General features: G+C 39.7%; 2 protein-coding genes across 10 annotated transcripts in view; one reads left to right on the top strand and one right to left on the bottom strand.

Annotated features, from left to right (window-relative positions):
- fip1l1a (FIP1 like 1a (S. cerevisiae)) overlaps positions 1–14,499 on the top strand; it is a 108,876-nt gene extending 94,377 nt beyond the window's left edge. For 8 of the 9 annotated variants that reach the window (XM_070870021.1, XM_070870036.1, XM_070870024.1 and 5 more), the window contains 2 exons: positions 12,935–13,090; positions 14,118–14,499. In XM_070870021.1, coding sequence (XP_070726122.1) covers positions 12,935–13,090; positions 14,118–14,265 — 304 coding nt within the window. In that variant the 3' untranslated portion in view covers positions 14,266–14,499. The remainder of the gene's footprint in view (positions 1–12,934; positions 13,091–14,117) is intronic. The other variant, XM_070870031.1, reaches the window with a different exon arrangement.
- A 1,057-nt stretch (positions 14,500–15,556) lies between these two features.
- Positions 15,557–16,912, bottom strand: part of lnx1 (ligand of numb-protein X 1) — a 370,671-nt gene continuing 369,315 nt past the window's right edge. The window contains exon 11 of the mRNA XM_070870019.1: positions 15,557–15,725. Within this exon, the coding sequence (XP_070726120.1) occupies positions 15,590–15,725 (136 nt within the window). The 3' untranslated portion in view covers positions 15,557–15,589. The remainder of the gene's footprint in view (positions 15,726–16,912) is intronic.

Here is a 16,912-nt window from a genome sequence, read left to right as displayed (position 1 = left end):
TTTTTTAAATTCTGTTCATTTTGTTTTTCACAGATTTGTATTTGTAATTGTGGAATTCTATGAGCAAAATACTACCATTATATCATTTCCTGTATCAGGAACTTGGAGAATGTGCAGAGATTTCACACGGAATCTGATCTGGTTTAGATTCACGTACACGTCTGCACTGTTTCATTTGAATGGTTGTAGTCCATTAGGTGTGTTTTGTTTTTATGCAAATAAAAACAATTAATATAGTGTGAGGGTATTTTGTACGTTTTATTGTGGAGGCATGAAAATTGCTACAATGTGTGTGTGTGTGTGTGTGTGTGTGTGTGTTACAAATTATAGGGTGAAAGCATAATGAACTAGAGCATATAGGACATCTGTTTGTCGGGCAACTTCCAGAGGCCAGGAGGAGGGTTGGTCACTGATAGCTGGCCAGAATGAATCTTAATGACTACCAGCCCAGGAAAAGTCTCTGTGCTGATGCCAAAATTGTTCTAAATGGGGGAGGAGGACTCAATTTGGATGAAGTTGAATTATTTACCATCTGTGCCAGAGCTGCTGCCACATGTCTTGGGGAAGAAAAGTAAGAGGCCCTTAATTCATAAAAGCTGGATTTGAAATAAGAGAAAAGGTGGAAAGGAGCTCCAGATGTCAGGTAAAATACAAAAATTAATATCGAAACTTCAGGATATCAACTCCTTTGACTGTAGTCAGCACACTAGGAAGAGGAAAACAGGATGCAAGGCATTTTAAGGATAATAAATGAGATTCATAATGTAGATTAAAGGCTCTGCAATTTTTTGGCAGGTGTAGTAAATCTTAGAAAGTGGATCACCTCTCAAGCAAGTCCATTTCTGCTTTAAAATGATTAAACTAATGCCTCTGAAATACATATTTTTAAACTTTTTGTTTTCAATGATCATTAGATTTTTCGCATTGTAGTCACTTTTGTCTCTGATTATTGTTTCTAAAAGCTTCCCCACTATTGAGGTTAAACTGACTGGCCTATAGTTGCTGGGTTTATCGTTACACCCTTTTTTGAACAAGGGTGTAACATTTACCATTCTCCAGTCCTCTGGTACCAACCCTGTTTCTAAGGAGGATTGGAAGATTATGGCATGTACCTCCGCGATTTTTTTCCTTCACCTCCCTCAGCGTCCTAGGATGCACGCCATCCAGTGCTGGTGACTTATCTACTTTAAGTACAGCCAGCCCTTTTAGTACCTCGTCTTTATCAAATCTTATCCCATCCAGTATTTCCTCTACCTCCTTCACTATGTCTATGCCAGCATCTTCTTTCTTGGTGAAGACAGATGCAATGTACTCATTTAGTCAGCCATACCCTCTGCCTCCATATGTAGGTCTCCTTTTTGGTCCCTAATCAGCCCCACCCCTCCTCTTACTGCTCATTTAATATTTATATGCCTAAAGAAGGCTTTTGGATCACCTTTTATGTTAGCTGCCTTTCTATCCTCATACCCTCTCTTTGCCCCTCTTATTTTCTTTTTCACTTTTCCTCTGAACTTTCTATATTTAGCCTGATTTTCGGATGTATTCTCGGCCTGACATTGTCATACGCGCTCTTTTTCTGCTTCATCTTACACTCGGGGAGCTCTGACTTTAGTTGCCCTACCTTTCCCCCCCAAGTGGGAATGTATCTCAACTGTACCCAAACTATTTCCTCTTTAAAGGCAGCATATTGTTTCACTGCCGTTTTGCCGGCCAATCTTTGATTCCAATTTACCCGGGCTGGATCCGTTCTTATCCCACTGAAATTTGCCTTCCTCCAATTAAGTATTTTTACGCTAGATTGTTCCCTGTCCTTTTCCATAGCTAATCTAAACTTTGATACTATGATCACTGTTCCCTAAATGTTAACCTCCTGACACTTGCTCCACTTGACCTACCTCATTCCCCAGAACTTAGATCCAGCAATGCCTCCTTCCTCATTGGGCCATAAACATACTGATTAAGAAAGCTCTCCTGAACACACTTCAGAAATCCTTCCCCCTCGCTGCCCTTTATATTATTATCCGTTTCTATATTAGGCTAGTTTAAGTCCCTCACTATCACTGCTATAATGTTCTTGCATTTCTCTCTCATTTCTCTGCAAATTTGCTCCTCCTCCATGTTTTTCCCACTAATTGGTGGCCTATAGAATACACCTGGTAGTGTAATGGCATGTGTTATTTAGTAGAGTCAAAGTGTGATGACATGTAAATCTATCAATCTTGTGATAAACTGAAGATGTGTTTTGCCCCTCAAATAGGGCAATCTGTTATGAAGGATGTAACGAGGTGTGGGGGTGCAGTGTTGTCAAAGTTAGCAATTCATATTAGAAAAGGAGCCATTTCAATTTTAAATGTCAGATATGCTTGAAATAGTAAAACAAAGGCTTGCATTTATATAGCCCCTTTCACAACCCCAGGACATTCCAAAGCACTTCACAGCCAATGAAGTACTTTTGAAGTGTAGTCACTGTTGCAATATGGGAAACACGGCAGCCAATTTATACAAAGCAAGCTCCCCTTTATCTCGAGGGGTTAGAATTCAAAAATGAAAAAAAGATGCGTCAGTTGTACAGCGCCTTGGTGAGACTCCCATCACTAGTCCTCCATTCAGTTTTGGGCACTGAATCTGAGGAAATAAATATTTTCCTTGGAGTGGGTACTGTGCAGATTTGCCTAAATAATAGCAGAGCTTCAAGGGTTAAATTATGAGGACAGGTTGTATAACGTTGGCCTGTATTCCCCTGAGTTTAAACGGTTGAGGGGTGATGTAATTGTGGTGCTTAAAATAATAATGGGATTCAATCGGGTAGCAAAGGAGGAACTGTTTCCTCTGGTGGGGGAATCGAGAACAAAGGGACATAATCATAAAATGAGAACTAGGCCGTTTAGGAGTGAAATGAGGAGGCCCTTTTTCACACAAAGGGAAAGTGGAAATTTAGACCTTGCTCGTCCGAAAGGCTGTGGATGCTGGATTTATTGAAATTTTCAAATCTGAAATAGATAGGTACATCTTTGTTAAGGGTATCAAGGGATATGGAACGAAGACGGATAAATGAAGTTGAGGTACAGATCTGCCATGATCAAATTCAATGGTGGAACAAACTTGAGGGGCTGAATCATGTACTTGAACTTCAAAACTATATTGATCCAGAAATCTAAAACTAAGATTGTACTTTCCTTCAGCAATTGATTTGCGATGGGTAATGACAGCAAACTGTTAGCGTTCTCCATCATTACCCCTCTGAAACTGACCGCAACTTCAGGATTTAGAGCATGCGCATCTAAATATGGAAATTCTGTAGTTGCGGTCAGTCATTCACTGCTCTGACACAGGCTGCGTTGTGGATCCCCCCCGCCCCCGCCAAATAGCTGGCAATCAGTGAAAATGACAGAAACTTGGGCTTTTCTGTGCTAATCTTGCTGTTAAATACCCATTAAAAGTTGGGCCTTATTGGAATAAGTGTAAGTGGGGTTTTAACAACATATTGACTGGTAAACAAGCGTTCGGGCCGTGAAAAACGAGTGTTTATTTGTGGAGTGCCAAATATCTCCATTATGATAAAAAGGAACAATTTAAAAAAAAAAAAAATTTAGTTCATATTTCAGCTTCTACCATATCGCTCTCAAACATTTTTATAACGTCATGATAAAAGCAGCTTTTCATTTCCTGATTTGCTGTTTGTGATAATTCTTCAATGTGATTGGCTGTTTTGACAGTTTGTTGACATCACTACAGCTCTTCCCTGGGAATCCTCATGCCAGAGCGCGGCGATCAATTACACTTCGACAAAGTCAAACTTCTCGGCATAGAGATCACAGGGCCAACAAGTGCCTTTGCTTCGCTGCTAACCGCAAATTAGGGACAATAATGTTTTCTTTGAGGTGGCAGATCTATCTTACTGACTAGAATGTGAATGGTTTCTAACATTGCAATTTCCAAGAGGGTGTTCGAGAGGCATTCCATAATGCCATTTTTACAAGTTCAATTTTGTACTTCGGTGTGGCTCTTTGCATACTATAAAATTAGATTAGTTTCTGTCTTACAATTTAATTTTGAGGTGTCGGGAAGCTAGTATACGTTGTTTTCCTTTTTATAATACTGCTCCTTCAACCCAGGCGTAGACTCTGGTGCAAATGAGAATTATTGATCTTGCAATAAGATTGGGATTTCCCACTTATGGCAGATAGCTTGATCCTGGTGCAAAGCAATTGTCACGTAGCAAATGCAGCTGGACTGGCACTGAGGAGAAACACACAAGGAAGCAGTGTGTCTCTGGGCTGGAGCTGGCATCTAGTGGGTCAAATGCCTGTTAACTGAGGGGGTGTGGCGGGTGCTCTGCAGAAAGAGCTCTGAAATGGAAATGGGTTGATGAATCCAAATGTTCTATTTTCATATTTATTATTTAAAATGCAATGATTTTTTTTAATCAACGAGAATGCACTATTAAAGTAAAAATTCAAAATTTTCCTCAAACCATCGCCATCCCAGAACTTTCTAGAAATGTGTTAATCAGTGAATGCAGGAAGGTGGGGACAGCATTTAGAGGGAATGTGTTCAATTTGAAACTTGCTGTCTCGAGCCAGAGTCTGGCGGTAGGAGTGTGGTGGGGGGAGGTGCAGTGGTTCTGACTGACGTGCGCTTTATACAACCTCATCCCAGATGCATGGTATTAATGTGACTGATTCATCGCGCTGAGCTGTAAATTGTCTTATTTGCAAGCTGTGAAGACTGCAAACCTAGTTGTTTTTTGCAGAGGTTAATTCAGAGCCCACATTGAGCTGCTGTCTGAACAGATGCATTCATAGAGGATATTTCAAACATTCCCAGGAACTTTGACTTCACTTTGACCTATTAAGATTTGGATTTTGTTGCCTTAGGCATGCACCCCTGCTCATTTCACAATGTTGGCTGAATGAGATTGTAGCAAGGCAGGGTGGCGGGTGGGTAAGAGAGAGGTGGCTGGGAAAATAAAATTAAAGCCAGAGGCTTCACATAGGCCTTGATGTGTTATTTTTGAGACATAGAACTCTGCTACACACGCTAACATTGCAGTGTTTAACCTTTTTCCTGACATGTAGTGCCTGCTCAGTGTCACTATTAGTGCTTCTAATTAACAGATTACCGTGAAATCAGCCATGATCCCCTTCAACAAGCAGTTCTTTCACTTTTGTGTCACAATACAGGAATGGTCAGAGATAGGATCAACTTCACACATATAGGCTTAATTTGCATGATATTCCTGGAGGCTTAACTTCATGCACAAGGCAAGCTGGTATTGCAGTTTACAACACATATTGCACAGTTTACAACAAAGGTTAGTCTCCCACTTCTGATTGTTCCTGTAGTGCTCAACACTTTCTGAACTGCTTATTTACAACAACTGAAGAGACACTGACTAATACACAACTACCTTCACAGTATCTTAATTTTGTAGCTGGGAACATCAGTGAGTCCTTTCTTTTTGTTTGTATTTCACAAAATGTCAGATTTGTCATTTTAAGAAAAATGCATGTATCCTGCTATGCATTGAGTATAATTGATTCCAAGATGATGGCGGAAAGCTTGGAGTTACTTGATTTTTTTCCCTGCACTATATTTTAATACTTCAGTTGTTTGGCGCTAAAATCAGTGCTGTTCCTCACAGCATTGTTGTCTGACAGACTATTTTGTTGTACCGTATCTGATCTATTTCTACTGCAGTCTCTTTCCAGTAAATGGCTGTTCCCTGGCCTAATACGACCCTTACACAACTCCCATATTGTTCAGTTTGCTCTTGTGCTACACTATAACAAAGTGATCAAACTGGAAGATATTTTCAATGTAAATCCACTCGTGCAGCCCATTAGCTTTTGCAAATGGGGAAAGAACCACAGAGTCTCCAGTGAGATCCAGATCGATTGCCCTGCATGGACTTTGCATTGATTCTCTCACTTCTGTCTATATCTGTATATAAATTAAAAGTCTGCATCTCGAGTGTCAATAGTGCATCATAAAGTATAGCATCATTTCAGGATATCACACTTCACAGGTAGTAATTATTAGTTATTTGTATCTGATTTACTCAAATATAGACAGGGAAAGCTACCAGTCATAAAACCACCATCAACACATCAACAACTTGCATTTATATAGCACCATTAACATTGTAAAAAGTCCCAAGGCACTTTACAGGAGCAATTATCAAACTAAATTTGAGGTTTCAAATAGGATAAAGCAAAGGTATTAGCATCTGAAGCAGTTTTGGTGACGTGGATAATATTTTTGCAGATATATCCATCTTTCTATAATGTGTGTAATATTTTTACCATATGTCAGTCATGTGATATATTTCAGTAAATTTCCAATTACAATGATAAAACTTCTGTCTGTTTTAGACTACAGAACCATGGTAAGGATCAAAAACTACACTCTGCGTCCTGGACTTACCACGTTGTCCAGCTGAAACTGGGAAAGTCATAGTCACAAGGATTGCTAGGCAAGGTTTATCCCACAGCTTGCCCATGTTCAGATCTTTAGTACACACCCAGGTTACCAATGGAGTATGACAACATGGTATTTGCCAAATTGCGCTAAACTTTCTGAGACAGGTGGCAGTGTGTTGTATTCAGTGCGACAACCCATATTTAAATTATTTGAAATTTACCAGATGTTGAGCAAGAAATTGGGTTTTCAGCAAAAATTGTATTTTTACGCCAAAATTACTGTTTTTGCCTTGCTACAGTTAGTAGGCCCGATATTCAGCCTTTAGTTTGTGCAGTCATAAAAATCGGCGTTGCACGAGGATTCGTGGCGCAAACCGAGAATTTTGGCAGCTTTAGTCCGGAGCCGATAGCGCTCCGAAAGACGCCTTGGGATGGGGAAAACAACAACAAAAAAATTGGGGGGGCGGAGAGGAGGGGGGGAATTCCAAAAACATTTACAAAACCTTTACCTACTAAATCGCTGAAAAATAATTAAAAAATAAAAACTTTAACTTATCTTTTTTGCGGGTCTTCATACTTAAGGCTGCTGGCAGGGCTGCACCACAGGTTTTTCCCTATCGGTATTCTGGGTGCAGAATACAAAAAGCTATTTCGAGTGTTGCACAGCAGCGCTTCTCTCCCCAGCGGTACGGGGAAAGTGCCACCGCACAAGGTCACCCAAGTTCCCGCCGATCGGTTTTTCGCCGCTGAGGTGAAATATCATCAAAAACCCGGTCGCAAAGTTGGCGAATTTCTAGCCCATAATCTTTTAGATAGGACAGGTCTGTCATTTAATTGTGGGGGGGGGGGGGGGGGAGTTGGGGGGTGATTCCTTGTGGTAGTTTGTGACATAGGACTTTGTTGATGCCACCTATCTGTACAAAATATAACCTTGTAATATACTACTGAAAAATAGGATTCTCAAAACTTTGTAGGAGACCACCCTCACATGGCTGGGAAAAACCATCAAGTCTCTCCAATTGCTACTCATCAGAGGCAAGAGTAGGGAAAAAAACTCCTTCACTTCTCTCTGCTTAATTTTACTTATTTTCACTTCAGCAACTCTTACTCTGCTTTTACCTCTCTCTCTTTGTCTGTCTGTCTGTCTGTCTGTCTGTCTTTGCATCCTCCGTGTATGGCTGATTCAGCCAAGCCCAGAAACAAACCAGCGAGGAGATCCTCTGACCATCCTGCGCACAAGATGTGCAAAGATGAGCAGGTTTTTGAAAATCTCAGCTAGACATCAAAAAGCAGTTTGTTCAGATAGTGAAAGTATTCCATTCACAAAATATTTTGTGACCAGAATCCTTACCACTACCATTTGCTGCAAGCAGTTACATACAGCAAAAGATCTCATCATTGTGGTTCACAATATTTTTTGTCTTCCTTCATTGTAGCTATTAAATCTGCTATGATCAATAGCCTTGAGAGCCTATTTGCTCTTGATCTGTTTGCTTTTTATTAATCTTGAACTACTGTAAATGGACATTCGGTTCTTTTGAAATTTGCATCTCCGTGAATGATTTCAATATTTTCTATTACTTAAGCACTCTTTAGTGTGGCATAATGAGTTTATTTCCTCCAGAGAAAGTTTTAAAATGTTATTCTGTTGCCAGTATTAAGTTGCTGCATAACCAGTAAACCAATGCTTTCCTGTCAGCACAACTGCTCTAATGTCTAATAAATGTATTAATGACTAAATATTACTGAAAGCATTTGTCATAGGAAATATATTTGGGGTTTGATTTTGCTAATTGAGGAAATGCCTTTTCAGCGAGTGGTGGAATGCTGTTGATTGCTTCTTTTGGCTTCCTTATAGCTTTGGCAATTTTACACATTTGTGAATGCTCAAAGCCACATGTTATTTCTAAGCAAGCTGACTCTTGACAAGTCAGCTTCCTTTAGCAGTCAAACGCTGAGCATTTTTGATGTAGAAACATAGAAATTTACAGCGCAGAAGGAGGCCATTTCCGCCCATCGTGTCTGCACTGGCCGACAAAGCCGCACAGCCCTTGGTCAGCAGTCCTAAAGGTTACATATAAACCTATGAACAATGGCGGAAAGGCAAAGTGCAACTAGTCTGCCTCACACAACTGCGACACCCCTTATACTGAAAACATTCTACACTCCACCCCAACCGCAGCCATGTGATCTCTTGGGAAATGTAAAAACCAGATTAAAAACCCAGGCCAATTTAGGGAGAGAAAATCTGGGAAAGTTCCTCTCCAACCCATCCAGGCGATCGACATTAGTCCAGGAGATCACCCTGGCTGTATTCTGCACTTTAAGTGCCCATCCAACCATCTCATAAAAGTGGTGAGGGTTTCTGTATCCACCACTCTTTCAAGCAGCGAGTTCCAGATCCCCACAACCCTCTGCGTAAAGAAGCCCCCCCCCCCCCCTCAAATCCCCTCTAAACCTCCCACCAACCACCTTAAATCTATTCCTCCTCGTAATAGACCCCTCCACCAATGGAAATAAATCCACTATGTCCAGGCCCCTCAATATTTTGTACACCTCAATGAGGTCTCCTCTCAACCTCCTCTGTTCCAATGAGAACAAACCCAGCCTATCCAATCTGTCCTCATAACTAAGATTCTCCATTCCAGGCAGCATCCTAGTAAATCTCCTCTGCACCCTCTCTAGTGCAATCACATCCTTCCTATAATACTTCGTCCAGAACTGCATGCAGTACTCCAGCTGTGGCCTAACCAAAGTGTTACACAACTTAAGCATAATCTCCCAGCTCTTATATTCTATGCCTCGGCCAGTAAAGGCAAGCATTCCATATGCCTTCTTAACCATCTGATCCACCTGGCCTACTTTCAGGGATCTGTGGACAAGCACTCCAAGGTCCCTTTGTTCATCTACACTCTTGTGGCCTACCGCTCATGTGTATACCCTTTCTTTATTAGCCCTCCCAAAGTACAGCACCTCACACTTCTCCGAATTAAATTCCATTTGCCACTGCTCTGCCCACCTGACCAGTAGATTGATATCCTGCAGCCCATGACTTTCCCCTTCAATATCAACTACACAGCCAATTTTAGTGTCGTCTGCAGACTTCTTAATCATACTCCCTGTATTCAAATCTAAATCGTTGATATATACCAGAAAAAGCAAGGGACCCAGTACTGAGCTCTCTGGAACCCCACTGGAAACATCCTTCCAGTCATACAAACATCCATCAATCCCTTTGCTTCCTACCTCCAAGCCAATTTTGGACCCAACTTGCCACTTTGCCCTGTATCCTATAGGCTTTAATTTTCATGACCAGTCTACCACGTGGGACCTTATCACAAGCCTTGCTAAAGTCCATATATACTACATCGTACGCACTACCCTCATTGACCCTCTTGGTTACTTCCTCAAAAAATTCAATCAGGTTAGTCAAACACGATCTTCCCTTAACAAATCCGTATTGACTGTCCCTAATTAATCGTTGCCTTTCCAAATGCAGATTTATCCTTTCAGGATTTTTTCCAATAATTTTCCCACCACTGAGGTTAGGCTGACAGGCCTGTAATTACTCGGCCTATCCCTTTTTCCCTTCTTAAACCAGGGTGTACTACATTAGCAGTCCTCCAATCCTCCGGCACCATTCCCAGATCCAAAGAGGACTCGAAAATGATGGTTAAGGCCTCTGCTAGTTCCTCTCTTTCTTCACTCAACAGCCTGGGATGCATTTTGTCTGGGCCTGGGGACTTATCTACTTTCAAAGCTGCTAAACCCCTTAATACTTCCTCCCTCTCTATTTATTTCATCCAGAATATCACACTCCTCCTTGATAGCAGTATCTACATTACCCCTTTCCTTTGTGAAAACAGATGCAAAGTATTCGTTAAGAACCCTACCAACATCTTCCGCCTCCACACAACGATTACCCTCATGGTCTCTAATAAGCCCTACCCTTTCTTTAGTTACCCTCTTACTCTTAATATATTTATAGAACATCTTAGGGTTTTCCATCATTTTACTGCCCAAGAATTTCTTGTGCTCTCTTAGCATTCCTAATATCCTTTTTAATTTTGCCTCTTAACTTTCTATATTCCTCTAAAGATTCTATACTATTTAGCTATTGGTATATGACATAAGCGTCCCTTTTTTTCTTAATCCTCCCCTGTAAGTCCCTCGACATCCAGGGGGCTCTAGAATTATTTTTCCCAGCCTTTTTCTTTAAGGGCACATGTTTGGCCTGAGCCTTCCGGATCTCCTCTTTGAATGCCTCCCACTGTTCCGACACCGATTTACCCACAAGTAGCTGTTTCCAATCCACTGGCCCAATCACTCCTTAACTTAGCAAAATTAACTTTCCCCAATTCGGAATTTTTATTCCAATCCTATTCTTGTCCTTATCCATAACCAACTTGAATCTGATTGAATTGTGGGCACTGGCACCCAAGTTCTCTCCCACTAATACCCCTTCAACCTGCCCAACTTCATTCCCCAAAACTAAATCCAAGACCGCCCCCTCTTGTGTTGGGCTTGCTACATACTGACTAAAAAACTTCTCTTCAATGCATTTCAAGAATTCCGCACCTTCTATACCATTCACACTAAATTTGTCCCAATCAGTATTTGGATAGTTAATCCCCTGCTATTACCACCCTATGGTTTTTAGACTTCACAGCAATTTGCCTACATATTTGCTCCTCTATCTCCCTCCCACTGTTTGGGGGTCTATAATACACGCCCAGCAGTGTAATCGTCTTTTTTTATTTTTCAATTCAACCCATATGGCGTCATTTGATGATCCCGCTAACATATCATCCCTCCTCACCGTTGTAATAGCTTCTTTAATCAATACCGCGAACCTCCCTTTTTACCCCCCTATCTTGTCTAAAAATCCTGTAGCCAGCAATATTGATCTGCCAAACCTGCCCCTCTTTCAGCCATGTCTCTGTAATAGCTATAATGTCATACTCCCAAGTATCTACCTGCGCTCTTAGCTCATCCGCCTTATTCGCTATACTCCTTGCATTAAACATGTTTTACTTTCTATGAATCATAGCCACAGTACTATTTCTAGAATTAAAGAATTTTGACCAGAGTGGCCCAACTGGACCATAGAGACTTTCATAGTCGTTCTTTTAAAATATATATATATAAAATATATATATTTTAATGCATTTGTCATCTCTAAAATGTATCTTGCCAATGCCCCTATCTGAAATCAAGGACTTAACAACATTTACTCCTTGCACACAAGGTTGTTTTCTCATTGTGCTTTGTCTTCACTTGCAGCAATGCAATAAAGAAAGACTTGCATTTATATAGCGCCTTTCGCAATCTCAGGATGTCCCGAAGCACTTTACAGCAAATTGTGTACTTTTTGAAGTGTAATCAGTGTTGTAATGTAGGAAACGCAGCAGACAATTTGCGCTCCGCAACAATGTGGTAATAATCTATTTTTATTATGTTGATTGAGGGATAAATATTGGCCAGGGTACTGGGGATAACTTCCCTGCTCTTCAAAATAGTGCCATGAGATTTTTTACGCCCACATGTGAGAGCAGACAGGGCCTCAATTTAAAATCTCATCGAAAAGACAGTGCAGCACTCCCTCAGCACTGTACTGGAGCGTCAGCTTAGATTTTTGTGCTCAAATCTTTGGAGTGGGACTTGAACCCACAGCCTTCTGACTCCGAGGCGAGAGTGCTATCCACTGAGCCATAACTGACATAATGGTGCTGCCAGGCAAGTCACAAAAATGTGCTCCAGTAATCTGGTTTTTCCACCTGCTTCAGTAACTTAAGCTTTCAAAAAAACTTAAATGACCAAATTATCTTGCTTTGAATCGATTCATCTTAGTGAAGATGTTTTTTAATTGAGGAACACAAGGTGAAGAATTAATTACTTTGCACAACTGTTTTGTTATTTAACAACAGTTGTAATGTTGCAGATGGGTCTGATTTGGCAACTGAATCTAAATAATGGGCAGTTGATTTTAATAGGCCCGTATAGCGTGGTATGACCGTGAGGTGGCACTTTGCATTATGGAGTGCTGCCCACCAGTGTAACAGTGATTTGCTTACTTTGTTGTTTGCCATTAATTCTGCTACCGATGTTTGTTTTGAGTAGCTCCCCTAGGAATAACTGAATCCTTCTGAAGTTTTGATTACCTGAGCAAATTACTTTTTCACCTGTTCAAAGCCTAAAATTGTTGATCTAACCCTTGGCTGATTGCCATTCTTGTCTTTTGAGCAGAATGTGATAAACGCAAGTAAATGAACTACCTGTATCACAGCCTAATAAAAGTGTAACTTAACCAGCTGCAGAATAAGTGGTGAACCAAATAGGTTTGATAGAAATTGGAAAACACAGCAACAAGATATCGTTACATTTGTACAGTTCATGCTGAATAGGGAGATATACCTATGGTATGTTTAAATAGAAGAACCTTTTTCTCCCTGTCATGCTTAAAAGTTGTAAATATAGCAAGACTTCAAACTTTTTCTTTCCCCTGCCCACAGTGAAGAAGGTCGGTATAGACACAGAGACTACTCATCAGATAAAGGTTATGATCGTGATTACCATCACCGGGATAAAGTCAGCAGGGAAAAAGAAGATCGGCATAAAGAACGTCGACACCGGGACAAAGAGGAGGGGCGACACAAATCATCCAGAAGGTAACAAAATCTAGCCACCGAGTTGCTTCTTCCAATAAATCTACATTTTTTTTTTCTAATATTCTTTAAAATGAAGTTGCATAGCACTCCATCCTACAGCCCAGTATTCTGATGCATCTGTGGATGGACAAGCAAGAAAGGCACTAAAATATTCACAGCCAAACCGGGTGCTATAATACTGTTTAAAATCATTGTTTCCATTATTTTTGTGCTGATCAAAGTGAGGGATGTTAGTAACAAGGAGCTCTTACCAATTGAAACACTCCCAGATCAGGTATCGATCAGCCAAATGCAGTGTGAAACTCCCCTCTCTTCTGACCAAACATCCTGGCTCAGTCCCAACCTCAGAAGAGCACACTCCACTACAATCATGTGACATTTTTTCAATTTCCAACACCAGCCATTCTGTGGCCTTGAGTGAGATTGCCAGTTATGCAAAATCAGTTTTATACTGTAGGCCCATGTCGACTAAGAATTTGAATTGAAACTACCCAAACCCTCTCCAAGTAGGACTCTTTTATAGCCTTTGGTGCTTTTCATACCATCAGGGCTGGATTTGAATCCAGATCCCACAGTTAAAAGGCCACTGTCTAATCCACTATACTGATTGCTTTCCCCAGGATCGTTACTTTTTTTCTAAGAAATGGTAGAGGATAGCTGTGTAAGAGCTCGTGTGTGCTGCTTATTAGGATATTACAAACAGTGCACCTGTAATTTTCCAATTGTGTGATGTCAAGTGGGCAAAGATGCTCAGTCTCCGCTTCAATTGAAAAATTTACCTTTTGTATTTCATTCATCAGTTCGTGAGTTTCAACCCCACTCCGTACAGTCCCAGCTCTGAATTATTTTGCTGTCAAGCAAATTAACAATATGAAATGTGTGGATTTGATTTGGCATCCTAACAGACAGCTAACCTCATTTTATATCGTTCTCTCATCGAAAGTCTGCTTTGTGTGAAAGGTACAATTTGAGCAATAAATGCCTCCTGCAACAGATCACAGTGACAGTAATCATGTCTGTCCCATAGCAGCAGCAGACGGCGCCATGACAGTGAAGAGGTGGATGGCCACAAACGACACAAACACAAGAAATCTAAGCGAAGCAAGGAAGACAAAGAAGCCAGTGAGGAACGTTCTCAGGAACCAGAGCCCAGTGAAGCCGCTAGCAGTAATTAGATCTCTGGGCCCTTACCTATTGGCTATATTATTGCTGATATTAGGAAGGAAAATGTTGAAAATTGTTCAGGTGATGGTAACCTATTAATCTGAATTTCTGTAGAAGTCAGACATTCAGTATTATTTCAAAAGACTGTTGAAGTGTGTGGTGCTTTTAAGTACCTGTGTTATCAAAATACAGAATTACTATGTTTGTATTAGTTTATTGAAGATGAATAAAATTTCTGCATTTTTTTTTTGTTTAAAAATGGATGTTTTACTTTTAACAATTTAATGGAGACATAGCATTCCTGCAAGTTCTATTCAGTATGTTCCTATTCGACTGTCAGTCATTGAGCAAGTTTGCTACTTGTCCATGTTGCACTCTTATTTCCTCCTGTCATTGGTGAGTTTGTGTCCAGCTATAAAAGTAAACGTACTTTTCATTAGGCAGGTTTCTGTAACACTTTTAGAATTACTATAATCTTTTTATTTAATGCATGCTGACTGAGGGAATATGAAGATATTTTGCTTGCTATCTAGGGCACCACTTTTCTTGAATATACATTTGATAAATCTCCCTGACTCAATGTACATTTAGTGGTGCAAATCATGTGATGACAAATTTCACCGTAGACAAACAGTAGTAAGTACATACAAGTAAATATCAGAGCATACTTCCTGAAACTACAGCACATTAGTATGGCCATTATGTTTTGAATTTAGGTAGAGCAAGCAGAAATACTACTTCAAGGATACTCAAAGAATATTAAACACGAAATTTTCCAGTCACATAATTAATCGTTTAAAATGCCCTTTATTTAACAGAGGTGGTAAGATTTATTGTCGTGATAAGCCATTCTTGCAACATACATTTTTTTTGTAAAATTTAAAAAACTTGCTCCTCATTCTTCAGTGACATCCGATTCGATTGAAAATTTATGCTATGATATTTAATTAAGCAACAATTGCAGAGAATCTATTCACCAGCAAAACTGATATATACTTTTGTGTTTATTGTAATCTGAAATGCACTAGTTAACATTTCAGTCCCATCCAACTAGTTTAACATTGCACATCCTGAGGTGCATTTTTGAGTTCTATAGTCATTTTTTGAAAACTCCTCCCCTTTGTGTATTTAAACTAAAATACAAACTTTTTCTTCAGAAAATATATAATTTAAAAATCATAGGAACTCCACAGACTGTTTTTAGCAAAGCTTTATAACTTGTAAGCATTATAATGCCATATTAAAAACTAGGATTTTCAACGGTATTATCTCCATCCTGAATCAGTAGCTTGAACTGATTTATTTTTCATGAGAATAACATTGTTGTAATCCGATCTAGAGACGGCTGCCAGGCCAGGACACCACAGTGAGAGTAACTTTTCCCCTTGTTTCCTTGAGCATCTTCACCAGACAGGGATGGCTTATTCCTGAGGTACTCCTTCCATTGACAGCCAAAATCATATCTCCACACCTGCAATAACAAGACAGTATGTGCTTACACAATGGTTCTTCATAGTTGGTTAAGACTAAATTTGAATTGCGCTTTAGTTTGTCTTAAACCAGTAATTTCAGCTGAGATTAACTTTGCTTTAGTTGCCTACAATAGATGACGCTTCCAGTACTAATTTTGTAGGTTATCAAATGCGGATCTTCTGCCACAAAGTTAACAAAGCAATGTTGACGTTACTTCTATGAACCTACATGCTACTGTGTATCCCCTGCCTTGCAGTTCAAAATTTCTCTGTCCGCATTATTCTAAAAAATACCAAAACAATACATTGGATTTGTACAGTAACTGTTCCGCAAGCTGCTCGAGTTTGAACTTATTTATATTTTCCACCAAACCTATAATGTGAAACAACACATGTACAGTTGGAATGTTGCCAATCTACATTAATGGGGTTGATAGGAAAGGTATCTAGATGATTAAAATTACAACTACCATCAGTGTCTACAATTGGCTGGTAAGAACACCTTTTCAGTACCAGTAAAATGTGCAAAATTAGTGTATTAAACACAGTTGTCAGTTGAAGCTGGGATTCCACATTTTCCCATGGTCAGATTAATTACCTATTTTTAAAATATAATTTTAACAGTTACTTTTCAGTGATTTACTTCAAGTTTAAAATTGCAAAGGGAATTGGCTATGTGGATTCAGGTAAATTGTTTACTTTAGCAACATGCAAACACCATAGAACAAAAGTTTAACAGAGTTAAAAGATAAATCAGATGGAACTTATTCTCCCAAAGGGTAATTGTGAAATAACTTAAAAGATAATCCCATTGAGGCAGACTGGACAATGGATAAACTTGCGCCTAATAGTCTTTTCCAGTTCCTAATTTTTTTTAAACAGACGTCTACTTAATCATCAAGTGAGGTGAAATCTTAAGCAATCTTACTTGGAATTTTGTGGGGGAAAAGTTTACCAGAGTAATTTATTCAATTGCAAAATTGTACTTTAATTTACCATATGGAGTTATTTTTGCTGCATTAATTAAATATTTTACATTTGTTTTAATATTTTGGAGCCTGGGTATGTTGTTAGAAATGATTTTATTAGAAGCGCTGTGCCAGCTTGGTGCCATTTACTGTCAGCATGACTCAGTGGTAGCACTTTGTCACTGAGTTAGAGAGTGTAATTTGAACATCGGGCAATG

The sequence above is a fragment of the Pristiophorus japonicus genome, chromosome 2, assembly GCF_044704955.1.
Source record: "Pristiophorus japonicus isolate sPriJap1 chromosome 2, sPriJap1.hap1, whole genome shotgun sequence".
NCBI lineage: Eukaryota > Metazoa > Chordata > Chondrichthyes > Pristiophoridae > Pristiophorus > Pristiophorus japonicus.
Note: the sequence above shows the minus strand (reverse complement) of the source record. Positions and strands in the feature narration are given on the sequence as shown.